This window comes from Microtus pennsylvanicus, chromosome 5, assembly GCF_037038515.1.
Source record: "Microtus pennsylvanicus isolate mMicPen1 chromosome 5, mMicPen1.hap1, whole genome shotgun sequence".
Taxonomy (NCBI): domain Eukaryota; kingdom Metazoa; phylum Chordata; class Mammalia; order Rodentia; family Cricetidae; genus Microtus; species Microtus pennsylvanicus.
Genome location: NC_134583.1, coordinates 41863696 through 41883660, shown reverse-complemented (window position 1 = coordinate 41883660; position 19965 = coordinate 41863696). Strand labels below are relative to the sequence as shown.

Below are 19965 nucleotides of genomic sequence, written 5' to 3'. Positions count from 1 at the left end.
CACGTGTGAGCCATGTAGATGTTATCCATTCAAAGCTACCTGTGTATGAATCTTTGTTTTGTGTGCCTCATCTCATATGTGTTTGAAACATTGTGATCGCCCCCTGTGTCTGAGTATATGCATGTGCACACCGCATGTGTATCATATGTGCACGAGCATCTGCATTTGAACACAGACTGATTTGATTTGGGGTCTAGTCTAATTCATGCCCTTATATGAGTTTTCATACCTAGACAACAGTACCAGCATCATATATGAATAGATTCATATATCCATGGTCCTATTCAGGGTACACTTATGTGCAACTACAGTTTAGGGTGCTATTTGTATCACAAGCACGGTGCATTTGCTGTAGAGAGATATATGCAAGCTTGCCGCCCCTCTGTTCTGCTGGGGACTGTGGTAGAGCAAGATCCTGGCACAATTCTAACACTCCCCTTTCCCTGTCGATTGGGGTTTCCCACAGTTTTCATGTGCTGCCCCCACCCTCAGCAGCTGCCCAGAGCCAGCACCAGAGGTGTGGGTATGCAACAGTGACGGCTACGTGGGTCAGGTGTGCCTGCTAAGCTTGAGAGCAGAACCAGACGTGGAGGCCTGCATTGCCGTTTGCTCTGCCCGCATTCTCTGTATCGGAGCGGTGCCAGGTCTGCAGCAGCGCCCGCGGTAAGGCCTTGGTGAGCCCAGGAGACTAGCCTCCTTCCCAGAGGTTGACCTTGGAGGTCGGTGGGCCTGGCCTCGTGGATGGGCTGTCTGTGGGCGGGGCGGGTCAAGCTGCTATCTCGGACGCCTCCTACCGGCCGCGTTTGTTCCTTTCCCCTGTGTCTCCAGAGAGCAGCCAGAGCCCTTGAGGAGTCCCCCAGAGTCCACCCTGGAGCCCGCTGGGCCCGAGCTGGGTGTGGAGGCCACAGCTGATGAGGAACCACCAACGCTGGCAGAGCCAGGGCCTCAGCCCTGCCTACACATCTCCATCTCGGGATCTGGGCTGGAGATGGAGCCAGGCCCTGCCAAGGGTGACCCCCAAGCTGAACTGGTGCCCTTCGACAGCGACTCTGATGATGAATCTTCACCTAGCCCCTCTGGGACGTTGCAGAGCCAAGCCAGCCAATCTACCATTTCCTCCAGCTTTGGCAGTGAGTGTGGGGGGAAATTGGGAGCAGTGGGTGAAGAGACACGAATGCAGGCAAAGGCTAGAATCAGTTCACTAGGGGGTCTGTGATAGTGAGTCAGACGTGGCGTCCCGGACACCGTGAAGTACACTGTTAAGGGAGATGGGCTTTGAGTATTGGGAGACTGGCATATGGTGGCTAGTCCCTCCATAAGGGTGTGGCTGAATTTAAGACGGCCAGATGAGGACTGGGACCTGGAGTACGTGCTGAGAGTGTGCAGGGAAAGGCCTTAGCACATAAGGGACCAGGGTCAGGAAGGACTCAGTGGGGCCTAGGAAGGTATTAGATTTCTGCCTGGTGGAGTGGAACAGAGATAGAGACCTTTGTCCCTTCAGATGAGGAGACCCCAAGCTCCAAGGAAGCCACTGCAGAGACAACCAGCTCTGAGGAAGAGCAGGAGCCTGGCTTCCTGTCACTCTCTGGCTCCTTTGGGCCAGGCGGTCCCTGTGGCGCCAGTCCAATGGATGGAAGAGCCCTTCGCCGCTCCAGCCGTGGTTCCTTCACAAGGGGCAGCCTTGAGGACTTGTTGAGTGTAGACCCTGAGGCCTACCAGAGTTCCGTGTGGCTGGGCACTGAGGATGGATGGTAGGTAGGGGCCGGGGAAGATCTGGGACAAAGCTCTGGAAATCGTGCCTGAAGCAGAAGCGAAAGTGGGGGGGTTGAATCTAGTCTTGGGGGTTCTGCCAGCTGAGGATACTCAGGAGACGCTAGTAAGTGTGTCAGTACCTGGTGTAGAGGAGGTGGGGAGAAGGCAAAAGTGAAGGAATGGCTCTTGGGGCTGGTAGGTTTGACTGCTTGTCACAGATGCCCTCATCCACAGTGTCCACGTCTACCAGTCCTCTGACAGCATTCGTGATCGCAGGAACAGCATGAAGCTCCAACACGCCGCCTCTGTGACGTGCATCCAGTAAGGCCCCGGGTTGCCCTTCCCACACACAGTCTTCTTGGCCGGCAGATAGGCCGGCTGTATTCATCTACTCCTGCTCTGCTGGCCCCTCTTTTCTGGGGAAGATGCAGAACAGAGGCCTGCACCAAGGCCAGCTGTGCATCTTCCACACTGTTAATGTGGGAACGTCACTGCTGCCTCTTGGCCGCCGGTTCCCCCCTGCCCACACATGCACTTTGAGGGTAAATAATTAAAAAGAGGTAAACTCTCAAGACCAGAGCCCCTTGGCCCCAGGGTGCCCACTTCAGCCCCTGGAACTGCATTGCTACTTCCTTTTTCTCAGGTATCTGAATAACCAGGTGTTTGTGTCTTTGGCCAATGGCGAACTTGTGGTTTACCAAAGGGAAGCAGGTATGTGCCCCACACACCCTTCCACCTTTATCCCTTTTGTAGTAACTGAGCTCTCTTCTGGACAAATGGGAACAGAGGCCAGTGAATCTCTGAGTTCAAGGCCAGCCTGGTCTACGTAGTGAGTTCCAGGGTAGCCAGGGCTACACAGAGAAACCCTGTCTCTAAAACCCAAAGACAGAGAGAACATTCAGGTTTCTTTTCAGGGAAGGCTGAGACAAATTTAGGACTACACTAAAATTAATGTTTTCTTTAACCCATTTCTTCTCTAGGGCGTTTCTGGGACCCCCAGAACTTCAAATCAATGACTCTGGGTGCTCCAGGGAGCCCCATCACCAAGATGGTGTCTGTGGGTGGACGGCTGTGGTGTGGCTGCCAGAACCGGGTCCTCGTCCTGAGCCCGGACACGCTGCAGCTGGAGGTAGCCAGGCTGGGGAACAGAACTGGTTATCTGGGATGAGCTAGGCTCACAGAAGAAGGAGATGAGACCAGAGAGACAGAGAAGCATCCAGGCCAGTCTCTGCCCTTCCCTGAGGAAGACAGCAACTGCCCATATATTTAGAATTCCTCATTCATGTCCCTGTTGTTTCCTATCTGTGCAATACTGGCATCCCTGAGGGACATAAGAGTCCTCCTTCCTGATGTCACTAACCCTTAAGATGAACTTTTGGCCTTTACTCCTGCTTTGTTTGCATACAAACCTAAGTTCCCAGCCTAGGCAGTACCTAAGGACCACAGATTTCATGGGCTTCATTGGCTGAGTTGAAGGTTGAGGCTTGGGGTCAGCCCTGGTTCTGTGACTAGCCCGGCATGTGACCATGGGCCTTTAGGGTGTGACTTTTTCCTCCTAGGCTAACACTTGCCCATCCATCCAGGGAGAGACCAGTGACTGGTCTAAAACCCACACAAGCTTTAGTCACTCAAGTTTCGTAGGGAAAGGGCACCCCTTTTTACTTCTGGAGGATTAAGGGGCAAGCTTTGAAAGTGATCATCCAGACCCAAGGCCAAGCCTGCCTTGGCTGTCGATCCGGGCAGGTATCTAGAGGGGTTTGTGGGGAGCTCTGTGTGAGATGGGCAGAAGAGCAGCTTTGCCAGCTACCACCTGATCTCTGCCCTACTCCCCTACAGCACACATTCTACATGGGGCAGGATTCCAGCCGAAGTGTAGCCTGCATGGTCGATTCCAGCCTGGGTGTGTGGGTGACCTTGAAGGGTAGTGCCCACGTTTGTCTCTACCACCCCGATACCTTCGAGCAGCTGGCGGAGGTAGACGTCACCCCTCCTGTGCACAGGATGCTGGCAGGTACCGACTTTTCGCTCCCGTCCTGGGGGAGGCCTAGCCAGGGCCCGCCTCCAGCGCAGTGATGCTGTTTCTCCCCCCAGGCTCCGATGCCATCATCCGACAGCACAAGGCGGCCTGCCTAAGGATCACCGCACTGCTGGTTTGTGAGGAGCTCCTGTGGGTGGGCACCAGTGCCGGGGTTGTGCTGACCATGCCCACAACCCCAAGTACCATCAGCTGCCCGCGAGCACCCCTCAGCCCGACGGGCCTAGGCCAGGGACACACTGGCCATGTCCGCTTCTTGGCAGCAGTCCAGCTGCCTGATGGCTTCAACCTTCTGTGTCCAACCCCGCCACCTGCCCCAGATACAGGTGGGTCTGCGCCTTCCACTCCCGTCCAGGGCCTCTGCCAGCGGAGGCTCTAAGAGGGTGAAAAGGGCAGAAGGCCTGTTATAAGAAAGACCTGTGTGCATGCCTGTGCCTGAGCATGAAATGCTGTCCAGGGGGTCGTAGGAGACAGGAAGTGAACCATAGCTAGTAAGGGGCGAATACGCTCATGGGAAATATATCCTGTTGTATATGTTTCTTAACCAGGAAGTGGGGCTGGAGAGATGGCTCAGTGGTTTTCCAGAGGACCCGGGTTCAATTCCCAGCACCCACATGGCAGCTCACAACTGTCTATAACTTCAATTTCAGGAGACCCGACACCTATGGCAAAACACCAGTGTACATAAAATGGAAACAAATAAATTTTAAAATATATACTAGGAAGTAAAGCAGAGCTAGAAATGAGGTATAGGAAGGAAATGGACTCAGGAAGTGATGTCCAGAACAGGAAATAGAAATAGCACCAGAAGAGAGGATACAGAGAGGGAAGCGGCAGGAAATGGGGTTAGAGAGGGAAGTGGCAGGAAATGGGGTTAGAGAGGGAAGCGGCAGGAAAACGAGGCACTTCACAGAGGGCGGTGAGTCAGGAGGCAGTGAAGCCTGAGTCAGCAGCTGTGTGGATCGAGAAGACCTGAGCCACACTGACTGGAAAGGGTGTCCGTGCGCTCACGTGTCAGATAGCAGCAGCACATGTTCCGAGTGCTGTGTGCCCACACGGCTACGCTGTGCAGTATTTATAGATGAAGCAGCCTGTCCTGTTACAGCCTGATGAATGAAACAAAAGATTTAGTCAAAAGCAAGAAAGAGACCATGATGTAACCAAGAGCCACAGTAAACACAGGCGGACAAGGCCTGCTGTACAGGAAACTCTCCCTTAAGGTAACTGGTAGGGTAGACTTTGGGAGAGTTAAAACACTTAGCATAGTCCTGTCATAGGAAAAGGCTTTGCACGCACGTGCCTCTGGGATCAGTCCCCAACCCGAAAAACAGAGAAGATAGAAAGAAAATAAATATGCCCTACATACTCACAACACGTGTCCTGCATGTGAACAGGGTGCTACATTCCTATGTGGCTACCAGCATTATCCTAGACACGTGACTGGTGTGACATGTTGCCCAGAAGGTGGTCACCAACTTCCCTAAATGACCAAAATTTTATTATTATGTGTAATTACAGCACATGTCTGTAATGACAGTGGAGGACCTTATATATGCAGAAGTCAACAAAGATGGAAAGTGGCTAGGAAATCAATGTCATTCCTGACAGGAAAACATAGGTTGGGTGGGGATGGGGTGGCTGGAGACACGGCAAGCGTGAGAACTCAAGTTCAAATCCCCATCACCCAAGTAAAAGCCACAAGCAGGGGCCCTTGTGTTATTACAGTACTGGGGAGGCAGAGATGGGATCCAGGGGCTCATTGCCACTCAGCCTAGACTAAAGGATGAGATCTAAATTTAGTGAAACCTTGACCTGTAAAGAAAGAGAAGGGGGCCTCGAGAGATGGCCCAGCAGGTAAGAGCACTCTCTGCTCTTAGAGAGGACCTAAGTTCAGTTCCCAACACTCAAATCAGGCTACACTGTCTCCTGCAACTCCAGCTCCAACGTCTCCAATGCCCTCTTCTGGCCTAGGCAGGTACATACGTGCGAGCACACACACGCACAAATAAAAATAAAAGAAATCTTTAGAAATTCCTTTAAGCTGGGCGGTGGTGGTGCATGCTTTTGATCTCATTACTTGAGAGGCAGAGGCAGGTGGATCTCTGTGAGTTTGAGGCCAGCCTGTTCTACAAAGTGAGTTCCAAGACAGCCAGGGTTATACAGAGAAACCCCGTTTCAGTAAGGAAAAAAAAAAGAAAAGAAAGAAATTCTTTTAAAAAATAAGTAAGAAAGCTGAGGGTTGTGACACAACCTTTAGTCCCCACACGCGGGAGTGAGTTCCAGGCACCTTTGGCCTCCACACACATGCACGCACACTGTGAACACACTCACACACTCCACACACATGCACGCACACTGTGAACACACTCACACACTCCACACACATGCACGCACACTGTGAAAACACTCACACACTCCACACATGCACGCACACTGTGAAAACACTCACACACTCCACACATGCACGCACACTGAACACACTCACACACTCCACACACATGCACGCACACTGTGAACACACTCCACACACATGCACGCACACTGTGAACACACTCACACACATTCCACACACATGCACGCACACTGTGAACACACACACACACTCCACACACATGCATGCACACTGTGAACACACTCACACACACATGCACGCACACTGAACACATCACACACTCCACACATGGACGCACACTGTGAACACACTCCACACATGCACGCACACTGTGAACACACTCACACACTCACACACACATGCACGCACACTGTGAACACACTCACACACTCCACACATGCACGCACACTGTGAACACACTCACACACTCCACACATGCACGCACACTGTGAACACACTCACACACTCCACACATGCACGCACACTGAACACACTCACACACTCCACACACATGCACGCACACTGTGAACACACTCACACACTCCACACACATGCATGCACACTGTGAACACACTCACACACACTCCACACACATGCATGCACACTGTGAACACACTCACACACACATGCACGCACACTGAACACATCACACACTCACACACACATGCACGCACACTGTGAACACACTCACACTCCACACACATGCACGCACACTGTGAACACACTCACACACTCCACACACATGCACGCACACTGTGAACACACTCACACACACTCCACACACATGCATGCACACTGTGAACACACTCACACACTCCACACATGCACGCACACTGTGAACACACTCACACTCCACACACATGCACGCACACTGTGAACACACTCACACTCCACACACATGCACGCACACTGTGAACACACTCATACACACTCCACACACATGCATGCACACTGTGAACACACTCACACACTCCACACATGCACGCACACTGTGAACACACACACACACTCCACACACATGCACGCACACTGTGAACACACTCACACACTCCACACACATGCACGCACACTGTGAACACACTCACACACACTCCACACACATGCATGCACACTGTGAACACACTCACACACACATGCACGCACACTGAACACATCACACACTCCACACACATGCACGTACACTGTGAACACACACTCACATGAATATGTATTTGCACTATGCGTACAGAAAGCATAAATGCACATGTGTGCGCATTCACACATAGCGGAGATAAGAAAGGTGGCTGCCAAGAGAGTGGACTTTTGTTCTGGTTAACAGGAAGTGTGTGTGTCTTCCTATCTTCTGGGAAGTAGAAGGAGAGGCCTCGGCCTGGAAGAGACAGACGGGCTGAGGGCAGGTGGACAGGTGAAGCTACTGCTTCAGGTTGACCAGTCCTCCTCTTTGTTCCTCAGGCCCTGAGAAGCTGCCATTCCTGGATCACCGGGACTCCCCTCGACACCGAGGCCCCACCTCAGCTAGGCCTAAAATGCTGGTTATCAGTGGTGGTGACGGCTATGAGGACTTCCGACTCAGCAGCGGAGGTGGTACCAGTAGTGAGACTGTGGGCCGAGACGACAGCACAAACCACCTCCTCCTATGGAGGGTGTGAGCGTGCCCACTGTGGCCCAGCACTCGCCTGTCCACCTGCCCGCAGCCTGCCTGTTTTCCCAGGCCATATGCAGCCCTTGAGCAGAGTGTCCAAGCAGGGGCACGCCGTGTGGACACTCTCTCGTCTTTGTGGAAACATTCCTGGTAGAATGCTACCAGCCAGGCCGAGGTCTCCGCTGACTGCTGGAACCAGGGTGGAGATGTGGGGGCTCCCCAGGACCTTTGTGCCCGGAGCTTCTACCAAAGACATAGCTGGGCCTGGACCCCACTGGGCTGGCAAGGCCATGTGCAATATGTGGAGGGATTTCTGGGGCCGTGGGGAAGCTAAGGGACAGCATCCTTTCCTGTGTACAGTATTTATGTTACTTTTTAGATGAATACTTTCCAAAGCACTTATTTATGCAGTAACCTGGGGCCGGACGTGATGTGAGGAACCGACAGAATGATAAAAGTCTGTTCTTGTGTGAGAGACCACCCTGGAAGGACCGAGCCCATCCGTCACACACACACACTGCACGTTCAGGGCACTAAGACATGTCCGTTAAGATAAAGTCCAGCCCTCCCTGACAGGGCTGCCCATCCTAACGCAGAGGCAAAGTTTGCTCCAGTGCCCTCAGACATACAGACAAGATGGCCGGGGGCGGTAACTCTCACTGGGCAGCTTCCCAGCTTTAGCACTTCCAAGCTGTTGGTGGTGCCTAAGGTTCCTTAACTTGGGAACATTAGTGGATCTGGGACAGGGCTTTCTCAGGTAAGAGAAAGCGCCTTCCCTCCTCACAACTGGCCCTAGCCCAGCTCCTGCCTCCCCATGTCTCATGCACTGTCACGGTGGTCATCTTGGGAGTGGACCCTTTCACTGACCACTGAATTCTAAACACCCCATCCTGCCAGAACCTTTAGGAAGAACCCCCCTGCCAGTGTTGAGGGACTAGACACAGCCTTTTTAACTGGGAAAGCTTCCGCTTTGGGGCAGTCTCTCCTTCACCTGCAGGCTGCAGGGAGCCACCCTGCCCCTCAGCCCCTTGCTTCAGCTACAACTCCAAAGGTCTGGTTTCAGAGAGGGTTGGTTTGTTCTGTTCGGTTTTGTTTTTCTTTGGGGTGGGTGGGTCATTGCGGTCTTGAGTATGTTTCTCTGCTACCAAACAGCCATGTATTAACTCTCCTCAGATGATGAAATTTAAAGTCAATAAATAGAAACACCAAATGATGGGTCCCCCTTGGCCTTGGGCCCTAAGGGCCTACTGCCAGCCCCCTCCGTGCTCTGTCTCCCCAAGGCTTCCCGACTCTGACTTAGACTGCAGGAGCAGATGAAAAAGTGCTGGGGTAAGAGGGTTAACCCTGGCCTGTGTGTTTTCATGAGCAGGTAACTGCGCCTGTCTGGTTAACACTGGCCTGCTGTGTTTTCATGAGCAGGTAACTGCGCCTGTCTGGTTAACACTGGCCTGCTGTGTTTTCATGAGCAGGTAACTGCGCCTGTCTGGGCCTTAGTTTCAGAAGAGGAAGGAATTTTGAATGTTAGAATTACCTACAGATCGTACACATCAATAGTATATCAATCAGAACTTCGAAGTCAGTCTAGAGCCAGGCTTGGGAATCGGAAGCAGCTGTGCTACAGTCGAGGAGGCAGGGCAGTAGAGGTCCTGCCTAAGGCTCCTGTGAAGCAGAACTAGAGCCCAGGTCTGGTCCAGAGAGGTGTGCCGTTAAACCAGACTACAAAGAATGCAAGCGCCCAGCGGCATGGGACAAGGAGCCCCTCGCACCGTGGTGGTCCTCCCAACAACGGAAAGGTCATGCCTCATCTCCACTTTGTTAATCCAAATGGCTTCCTTCAAAAAACTTAGTTTCTGGAACTAGAACAATAATAGTTTAGTAGTTAAGAGCAACGACTGTACTTCCAGAGGACCAAGGTTCAATCCCCAGCACCTACATGGCCACTCACAAACATCTCTAACTGCAGTCCCATGGGATCAGATGCCTTCTGGTCTCCAGGGCCACTGCAAGCATGCACATGGCCACAGACCTACATGCGGGCAAAACATTCATACACACAGCATAATAAATTTCTAAAAAACAACAACAACAACTAAGTTTCTGGTCTGAAAGGTTGACAGATTGTATTATTGGCACGTGGGAAGGCTGAGGCAAGATGATCTTGAATTCCAAACCAGCTTGGACCGGGTATTGATGGCACATGCTTGTAGTCCCAGCACCAGGGAGTTGGTGGCAACTGGATCTTTGTGAATTTTTTTTTCTTTTTTGGTTTTTCAAGACAGGGTTTCTCTGTAGCTTTGGAGCCTGTCCTGGAGCTTGCTCTTGTAGATCAGGCTGGCCTCTCACAAAGATCTGCCTGCCTTTGCCCCCTGAGTGCTGGGATTAAAGGCTTGCACACCACCGCCTGGCTAAACTCTGTGAATTGAAAGCCAGCCTGGTCTACCTAGCAAGTCAGCGCTACATAGTGAGACACCCCTCCCATCTCAAAATAAAACAACCTGGTCTATGTGGCAAGATCTTGCTCCCCCCCCCGTGCCCCCAAAAAAGGAAAAGAAAAGGGGGTAAGTGTAGGTGTGTGTTTTGCAACTTACACACACCCCTCAAGGGTCTGCTGGGTCTCCAACACATGTATAGGATATCCTGTTAGCATAGTTTTAGCGAGGAGAGGATCCTGCTCATGTGGATTCAAGATGAAGGAACGCAGACTGGAACTGAACAGATTCTGTGTGGACTCTTGACTGCCTCTCACCAACCATGTGACCAAGCCAAATTATTTCCTTCTTGGAAAAGGGGTCTGATGGTCTTTTCCCCCTACAGGATGTTTGACTGGTACATAGAGTTTTTAGAATGCAAGGTTCACTCTGGGGCTAAAATCAAAAGCGTGCCTGCTACTAGAGACCTGGCTGTCAGTCACAGGGCCCAGTGATCTTGACTTCGAAGGCCCCTCCCTCCGTGCCGCTAGAACAGTTACTGCTCTTCTGTCCGTGGCTGTCACTGTCATAGCTTCAGCTGTTTCTGCCGCCCTTGACAGAGGCAAGAGCACTGGATACATGGAGCTGGGTCCGCACCGCCTTCCCAGTGTAAGCACTCCTGTAGGAACAGAGCTGGCCCATTGCCCTGCTGTTTAGAAGACCACCTCCCAGAGCGTGGGCTGGCTGGATGATAAGTACCTTTTGGGTCAGGCTCTCAGCCTGGGCCACTTTGCTCTGAATAGAGAAATCCTGAGGGACCAGGCCTTAGGTTCACCCTAGGGAGGCTCCTGGAAGGATTGCCTCACCTAAAACATGGTTTACAACCTGGGCTGTTCATTATAGTTCACTGGGGGCACAGGCCCACGGAAGGCCAATTAAATGAGAACCTTAGATAAGACCCAGGTATCAGTATTTTTATTGAAAACCACTGACGTCCGGGCTGTGGTGGTGCACACCTTTAATCCCAGCACTCCGAAGGCAGAGGCAGGAACTCTTTGAGTTTCAAGGCTAGCCTGGTCTACAAGAGCTAGCTCCAGGACAGGCTTCATAGCCACAGAGAAATCCTGTCTCAAAAAACAAAAAACAAAAAAAAGGTACAGCTCAGCAGATGTATGTAAAGGCCAAGAGGCATCCATCAATCCACAGCTCCCCTTACAATCCTAGCCACCCAGGCTTGAGACAACACGGAGTATGTGTTTCCCAGACATAGAGACCTGCCTTAAAGTGCAGGCTATGGGTGAGAGGAAGGTGGGCCAGGGTTTGATGGAGGAGAGATGGGAGTGCTAGACAGACGCTCTGAGAGCAGGAGTTCCCGGCCTCACACAAGCCTACCATGGCCCTCGCCATCAATAAGTGTTCAATAAATGTTGATTTATGGTCAATGAAATAAATGTTGGAGAATCCAGTTGAGACACAGCTGTAAGTCTTTTTGCTTTTTGAGATGGGGTCTGTAACCCTGTCTCGAAAAAAACTAAAAAAAAAGAAAAAAGAAAAAAAAAAAGGCCAGGCGGTGGTGGCGCACGCCTTTAATCCCAGCACTCGGGAGGCAGAGGCAGGCGGATCTCTGTGAGTTTGAGACCAGCCTGGTCTACAGAGCTAGTTCCAGGACAGGCTCCAAAGCCACAGAGAAACCCTGTCTCGAAAAAAACTTAAAAAAAAAGAAAAAAGAGATGGGGTCTGTAGCTGAGGATGACCTTCACTACCTCCTGAATGCTGGGATTTGAAGTGTGTGCTACCACAACTGGTTTTATACAATGCTGGGAATCAGTCGCAGGCAAGCATCCTACCTCTGGCTACATCCCTGAGCTGGATGTAGGTCTCGCCTACAAGAGAACAGTAAACCCAGTTTCCTTCTGCTGCTTGCTGCAAGCCACAGCTGGGCTCCCTAATCCTTGGTGGTCTCAGAAGATTGTGGCCACAATTTGCTTCTCTGATGAGGAAATTCGGTGTCTTCCTCAGGAGGCAGAACTGGATTTGCTCTGCTCAGGTCTTGACACCGCGTGGAAGATGGAGGTAGCCACACAGGGTAGCCGGAGTGAGTGGAGCTGCCGGAGCTGCAGGTAGTCACATAGGCTCATGTTTGTAACTTCTCTGACATCAATTCCTGTTTGATCCCAGGGGACGGAGCAAGTCTGAGCCAAAGACTATCTCTTCAAGGAGTTGCTCCTGCAGATCCCTTGGGCTAGAGACAAAAGTCAGGATGTAGCTAAACTACCTCAGAGAGGATGAAACCTGGAACCGGACTTAGTGACCACCACACAGAAAGGCAGGGTTGACACTAAGAACAGACTTAGGCATGAGGGTTTCTCGTGCTCAGAAAAGTCAGGAAATGTCTTTTAGGACCAGAGGAAGCAGAAGGCTAGATTAGCTAGCCTCGGTCTCAGTCTTGGAGCTAGCCTCAGCATACTGAGAGAGCTTGGTAGGAGAGCAGAAAGTGGTCAAGGGCCCTGTCTTAGTCCTGAGCTAAACCTGGGGAGGGCATGGGGTCCCCAAGGATCAGAAAGCAAGCTCCAGCCCCAGCCTCTGCTTACTGGAACCTGGAGGCAAATTCTTGCTCTTGTGCACCCCACTGACCTTCACATCTTTGCATGCTTGCCAGACAACAATTCCCCTTCTTAAGCCACAGCCTGGTTGCAGGAAGTGGCAAGGGGAAATGCTATTTTGGGCCCAATTATAGCCAGTGAGAAGCCTTGATGGGCAAAGCAAGTAGACAGGTATCCAAGGCTGGACAGGAGTTGACTGCAGGGCAGACTGGAGGAGGCAAGGGAGCAGGTTTCGAGACAAGCTCAGGCAGAGCCCTAGATACTGTGCTTTGGGAAGTGCCCAGAGCAAATATTGAACCAGAGAAGGGGAAGAGAGGAGCAGACCCGGGCTCCAGATCCCAGTGGGACTCTTGATCTGATGTGCCTGACATGAACCTCTGCAGATAGCGGACTCACCTGCTTAAGGCTATCCAGCCTGTCACTGATACAACTATGACTTAACCTTTATCCGTGTGACACCAAAGCATGTATTTTTCAATTTCCCCTAAGTCCTTCCTCTGGGCTGCAAATCCTCAAACATTTCAGCACAGGCCATGTAACCTTGACCTGTTCATGTAACTGGGCTACCTAGTCTGACCTAGGTCGACCTCACCTCACCAACACCCACTGTCCTCAGTCAGTACAGAGCTTCAAATTCCTCTCAGACCCCACCCCACCCCCAGGGGACAAAGAAGCTCTTGCCTGCACCCAGGAGGAGTAGGAGACTGGAAATAATCAAACTGAGGGCGGAAATCAACAAAATAGAAACACAGGAAACAGTCCAAAGAATCAATGAAACAAAAAGTTGGTTCTTGGAGAAAATCAACAAGATTGACAAACCCCTATCCAAACTAATTAAACAACAGAGAGAGAACACACAAATAAATAAGATCAGAAATGGAAAGGGGGACATAACCAGATATAACCACAGACACAGAGGAAATCCAAAGAATCATTAGATCTTACTACAAAAGCATGCCACAAACTGGAAAATGCAAAAGAAATGGACTTTTTTTTAGATAAGTACCATATACCAAAGCTAAACCAAGACCAGGTGAACTATCTAAATAGACCTGTTAGTCACGAAGAACTAGAAACTGTTATCAAAAATCTCCCTTCCAGCAGGGCGGTGGTGGCGCACGCCTTTAATCCCAGCACTCGGGAGGCAGAGGCAGGCGGATCTCTGTGAGTTCGAGACCAGCCTGGTCTACAGAGCTAGTTCCAGGACAGGCTCCAAAACCACAGAGAAACCCTGTCTCGAAAAACAAAAAACAAAAAAACAAAAAATCTCCCTTCCAAAAAGAGCCCAGGACCAGATGGTTTCAATGCAGAATTCTACCAGAACTATCAAGAAGAGTTAATACCTATACTCCTTAATGTATTTCACAATATAGAAACAGAAGAGGCATTGCCAAATTCCTTTTATGAAGCTACAGTTACCCTGATACCAAAACCACACAAAGACCCAACCAAGAAAGAGAATTACAGGCCTATCTCACTCATGAATATCGACGCAAAAATTCTCAATAAAATACTGGCAAACCGAATCCAAGAACACATTAGAAAAATTATCCATTATGATCAAGTAGGCTTTATCCCAGGGATGCAGGGCTGGTTCAACATACACAAATCTATCAATGTAATCCATCATATAAATAAACTGAAAGAAAAAAACCATATGATCATTTCATTAGATGCTGAAAAAGCATTCGACAAAATTCAACACCCCTTTATGATAAAGGTCTTGGAGAGATTAGGGATACAAGGGTCATACCTAAATATAATAAAAGCTATTTACAGCAAGCCGACAGCTAACATTAAATTAAACGGAGAAAAACTCAAAGCCATCCCACTAAAATCAGGAACATGACAAGGATGTCCACTCTCTCCATACCTCTTCAATACAGTGCTTGAAGTTCTAGCAATAGCAATAAGACAACATAAGGGGATCAAGGGGATTTGTATTGGAAAGGAAGAAGTTAAGCTTTCATTATTTGCAGATGATATGATAGTATACATAAGCGACCCCAAAAACTCTACCAAAGAACTCCTACAGCTGATAAACACCTTTAGTAATGTGGCAGGATACAAGATCAACTCCAAAAAATCAGTTGCCTTCCTATACACTAAGGATAAGGAAACAGAGAGGGAAATCAGAGAAGCATCACCTTTCACGATAGCCACAAATAGCATAAAATATTTTGGGGTAACTCTGACCAAGGAAGTGAAAGATCTATTTGACAAGAACTTTAAGTCTTTGAAGAAAGAAATTGAAGAGGACACCAGAAAATGGAAGGATCTCCCTTGCTCTTGGATTGGGAGGATCAACATAGTAAAAATGGCAATTCTACCAAAAGCTATCTATAGATTCAATGCAATCCCCATCAAAATTCTTCACAGATCTGGAGAAGACAATAATCAACTTTATATGGAAAAACAAAAAACCCAGGATAGCCAAAACAATCTTATACAATAAAGGATCATCTGGAGGCATTACCATCCCTGACTCTATTACAGAGCTACAGTATTGAAAACAGCTTGGTATTGGCATAAAAACAGAGAAGTCGACCAATGGAATCAAATAGAAGACCTGGACATTAACCCACAAACCTATGAACACCTGATTTTCAATAAAGGAGCTAAAAGTATACAATGGAAAAAAGAGAGCATCTTCAACAAATTGTGCTGGCAAAACTGGATGTCAACCTGTAAAAGAATGAAAATAGATCCATATCTATCACCATGCACAAAACTCAAGTCCAAATGGATTAAAGACCTCAATATCAGTCCGAACACACTGAACCTGATAGAAGAGAAAGTGGGAAGTGCTCTACAACACATGGGCACAGGAGACCACTTCCTACATATAACCCTAGCAGCACAGACATTAAAGGCCTCATTGAATAAATGGGACCTCCTGAGACTGAGAAGCTTCTGTAAAGCAAAGGACACTGTCACTAAGACAGAAACGCAACCCACTGTCTGGGAGAAGATCTTCACCAACCCCGCAACTGACAAAGGTCTGATCTCCAAAATATATAAAGAACTCAAGAAACTAGACCGTAAAAGGCTAATCAATCCAATTATAAAATGGGGCACTGAGCTGAACAGAGAAGTCTCAACAGAAGAAGTTCAAATGGCCAAAAGACACTTAAGGTCATGCTCAACTTAGCGATCAGGGAAATGCAAATCAAAACAACTTTGAGATACCATCTTACACCTGTCAGAATGGCTAAAATCAAAAATACCAATGATAGCCTTTGCTGGAGAGGTTGTGGAGAAAGGGGTACACTCATCCATTGCTGGTGGGAATGCAAACTTGTGCAACCACTTTGGTTGTTTGTGCAGTGTGTTGTTTTGTTTGTTTGGTTGTTTTGTTTGTTTGTGCAGTGTGGCAGTTTCTCAGGAAATTCGGGATCAACCTACCTTTGGACCCAGCAATACCACTCTTGGGAATATACCCAAGAGAGGCCTTATCATACAACAAAAGTATATGCTCTACTATGTTCATAGCAGCATTGTTTGTAATAGCCAGAACCTGGAAACAACCTAGATGCCCTTCAATGGAAGAATGGATGAAGAAAGTATGGAATATATACATATTAGAGTACTACTCAGCAGTAAAAAACAAGGACTTCTTGAATTTTGCATGCAAATGGATGGAAATAGAAAACACTATCCTGAGTGAGGTAAGCCAGACCCAAAAAGAGGAACATGGGATGTACTCACTCATATTTGGTTTCTAGCCATAAACAAAGGACATTGAGCTTATAATTAGTGATCCTAGAGAAGCTAAATAGGAGAACCCAAAGAAAAACATATAGGCATCTTCCTGAATATTAACCTTCATCAGGCGATGAAAGGAGACAGAGACAGAGACCCACATTGGAGCACTGGACAGAAACCTCAAGGTCCAAATCAGGAGCAGAAGGAGAGAGAGCACGAGCAAGGAACTCAGGACCGCGAGGGGTGCACCCACACACTGAGATAATGGGGATGTTCTATCGGGAACTCACCAAGGCCAGCTGGCCTGGGTCTGAAAAAGCATGGGATAAAACCGGACTCGCTGAACATAGCGGACAAAGAGGACTACTGAGAACTCAAGAACAATGGCAATGGGTTTTTGATCCTACTGCATGTACTGGCTTTGTGGGAGCGTAGGCAGTTTGGATGCTCACCTTACTAGACCTGGATGGAGGTAGGTGGTCCTTGGACTTCCCACAGGGCAGGGAACCCTGATTGCTCTTTGGGCTGACGAGGGAGGGGGACTTGATCAGGGGAGGGGGAGGGAAATGGGAGGCGGTGGCGGGGAAGAGACAGAAATCTTTAATAAATAAATAAATTAAAAAATGAATATATATATAATATATATATTATATATATAATATATAAAGAAGAATATAATATATATATTTTATAAATATATAAAGAAGAATATAATATATAAAGAAGAATATATATATATAAAGAAGCTCTTACCTTTTCCTTCCTGAGCACAAGTCAAGTGGGCCAGTAGGGTTCCAAACTGTTCCTCTGAGGGAGGGAGCTGGTGAGGCCAGAGTCAGGGTACAATCCCACCAGTGGGATTCCAGACCTGGCCTGAGGTCTAGCCTTAAATGTAGGCTGAGTCAAGTGAGTTCTCAGACCCAGACAGTCCCAGCTTAGTACCTGCCCAGTCCTGGGTCCTGGCCTGCCCTAGCTCCAGTTCTAACTTGGTCTTAGCCCCTCCCATTGATGTAGGCCACACCCACAGGATCTAAAGCTTGCCAGGTGAGCTAGGACGAGGCCTACTGAGGTTTTTCTTCCAGCAAAACATTGAAACTTAAGCCTGGGTGCTGGAGCGATGGCACCGCAGTTAAAGCATTGAGGGTTCTTCCTGAGTTCAATTCCAGCATCTACATGGCTCACAACAGTCTATAACTAACTGTAGTTCCATGGCCCCATGGGATCTAATTCTCTCTTCTGGTGTGTATATGGACATGCAGACAAAGCATCCATATACATAAATACATTTTATTTTAATTGTTTTGAGATGGGGTTTCTCTGTGTTGTCCTGGCTGTCACTGAGGTCACTCTGTACACCAAGCTGACCTCAAACTCAGGGATCTGCCTGCCTCTGCCTCTGGAGTGATTAAAGGCATGTGCCACTGATGTATGCTGTGAATACCATTGGTTAATAAAGAAACTGCCTTGGCCTGTGATAGGGCAGAGTAAACTAAACTGAATGCTGGGAGGAAGAAGGTGGAGTCAAGAGAAACCATGTAGCCCTGCCAGAGACAGCCACAGCCTTGTGGCAATACACAGATTAATGGAGATGGATTAATTTAAGATATGAGTTAGCCAGAAATACACTTAAGCTATGGACCAACCAATGATTTAATTAACACAGTTTCTGTGTGGTTATTTCAGGAGTCTGGGTGGCCAAGCAGCTTCCTACAATATGTCTCCACTGCCAGAAATAAATAAATAGACAGACAGACAGATAGATGAATGTAGATAGATAGATAGATAGATAGAGATTTCTTTTTTAAAAAAGATTTATTTATTATATATACTGTGTTCTGTCTGTATGCCAGAAGAGGGCCCCAGATCTCATTATGGATGGTTGTGAGCCACCATATGGTTGCTGGGAATTGAACTCAGAACCTTTGGAAGAGCAGACAGTGCTCTTGACCTCTGAGCCTCTCCAGCCTCCCAGATTTCTTTTAAAGAAAATTTAAGCCTGAAATCTGTAACTTTAGTTTTAGCCTTTGGTATCCATGCGTTCTGGATCTTCCGAATTAACAAACTATAGATGGAAATTTTATTTTTTATTATTATTTTGTTTTTTTGAGAGAGGGTCTTTCTATGTAGCTCTGACTGTCCTAAAACTCACTACGTATACCAGGCTGAGTTTGAACTCACAAAGATCCTCCTGCCTCTGCCTCTTGAGTGCTGAGATTAAAGGCGTGAACCACCATGCCTGGTGGATGGAAAATTTAGATTTACAATAGTTGTATCTGTCCTGAGAAGGTCCAAATTTTCGCTGGTCATTATTTACCAAATAATATAACATTTTCTTTTGTTGGGTATTACAAGTAATCTAAAAAGAATTTAAAGTATAGGATTGCATGGGCTACAAACAAATATTCTATGCATTTTATACAAGGAACTTGAATATCTGCAGTGTTTGCTACCAGTAGAGTTCTGGAACTAACAGGAAAAGCAGGAACTTCCAGCTTGGGTTTCCAGAATAGCCAGCAGGGGGCACCTGCAGCCACCTGTCTAAAGATTTCTCAAAACAACAGAATCCTGGTCACTCTGAAAGAGTGATACAGGATTTCTGCCTCAGCAGGCCTGGCAGGGACTTGCCTGTGGGTCACAGTAAAACTCATTCCAACCTACTAAGGTCTTATGCTGCAGTACTACCATGGAGTGCTGGAGCCTGGCCTTCACCAGTTGCACTGTGAACAGCTTAACACAAGACAGTCTCTGAGGCACTCAAGAGTGAGTACCAAGATTCTGTGAAGTCACCTGAGATACCAGGATGATTTTGAGAGTCTTCTGGAGCCCAGCGACTCTCTGAGAGCCATAAAAAGTCACCTGAGATACCAGGATGATTTTGAGAGTCTTCTGGAGCCCAGCGACTCTCTGAGTGCCATAAAAAGCTAGCCCCAGTTATGTGGCTGTCAGCTTCTTTCTGTCTCCCAGTGGCAGAGCTGCTCCAGAACTCAATAGTCTCAGTCAGCTGGACAAGTGTAACAGGTTCCTGGAGGGGGGCAGCGGGCAGCGGGCTGTGAGACCACAATCACAGCGGACAGTGGGCAGTGGGTAGCCAGTCCCAGGCAGGGGGCCACATGGTGCGTGAGACACCTCGGTGGGCCAGCCAGTACCACGAGGAAAGACAGACAGATGGGCACGTCATCAGTTCTCTGAAGGTGACTGGTCCCGGGGAAGAAAGCCACGCAGTGGGCGAGAGACAGAGACATGGATAGGCTCACCACGCAGAGTGAGGAGAGTTAGTGGGTTATGGAAAGGAAGGGGAGAAGGGGGGAGAGCAGTGAGAGAGGCAGAGGCAGAAGAAACAAGGAAGGGACTCAGGCTGGAAGCTGAAGATCAGCTTGCCTGAGAGGAGGAGGGGGAGAGTGGGCATGGCTTGTCTCTTAAAGGGACAG

The 19965-nt window shown here is 48.8% G+C and overlaps 1 protein-coding gene across 1 annotated transcript in view; it reads left to right on the top strand.

Annotated features, from left to right (window-relative positions):
• The window catches only part of Arhgef17 (Rho guanine nucleotide exchange factor 17), a 56382-nt gene extending 47348 nt beyond the window's left edge, over window positions 1–9034 (top strand). Inside the window, exons 13-21 of the mRNA XM_075971589.1 lie at window positions 467–663; window positions 829–1130; window positions 1502–1751; window positions 1987–2073; window positions 2396–2463; window positions 2733–2881; window positions 3589–3763; window positions 3844–4113; window positions 7632–9034. Of these exons, the coding sequence (XP_075827704.1) occupies window positions 467–663; window positions 829–1130; window positions 1502–1751; window positions 1987–2073; window positions 2396–2463; window positions 2733–2881; window positions 3589–3763; window positions 3844–4113; window positions 7632–7828 (1695 nt within the window). The 3' untranslated portion in view covers window positions 7829–9034. The remainder of the gene's footprint in view (window positions 1–466; window positions 664–828; window positions 1131–1501; window positions 1752–1986; window positions 2074–2395; window positions 2464–2732; window positions 2882–3588; window positions 3764–3843; window positions 4114–7631) is intronic.
• Window positions 9035–19965: the final 10931 nt, after the last annotated feature.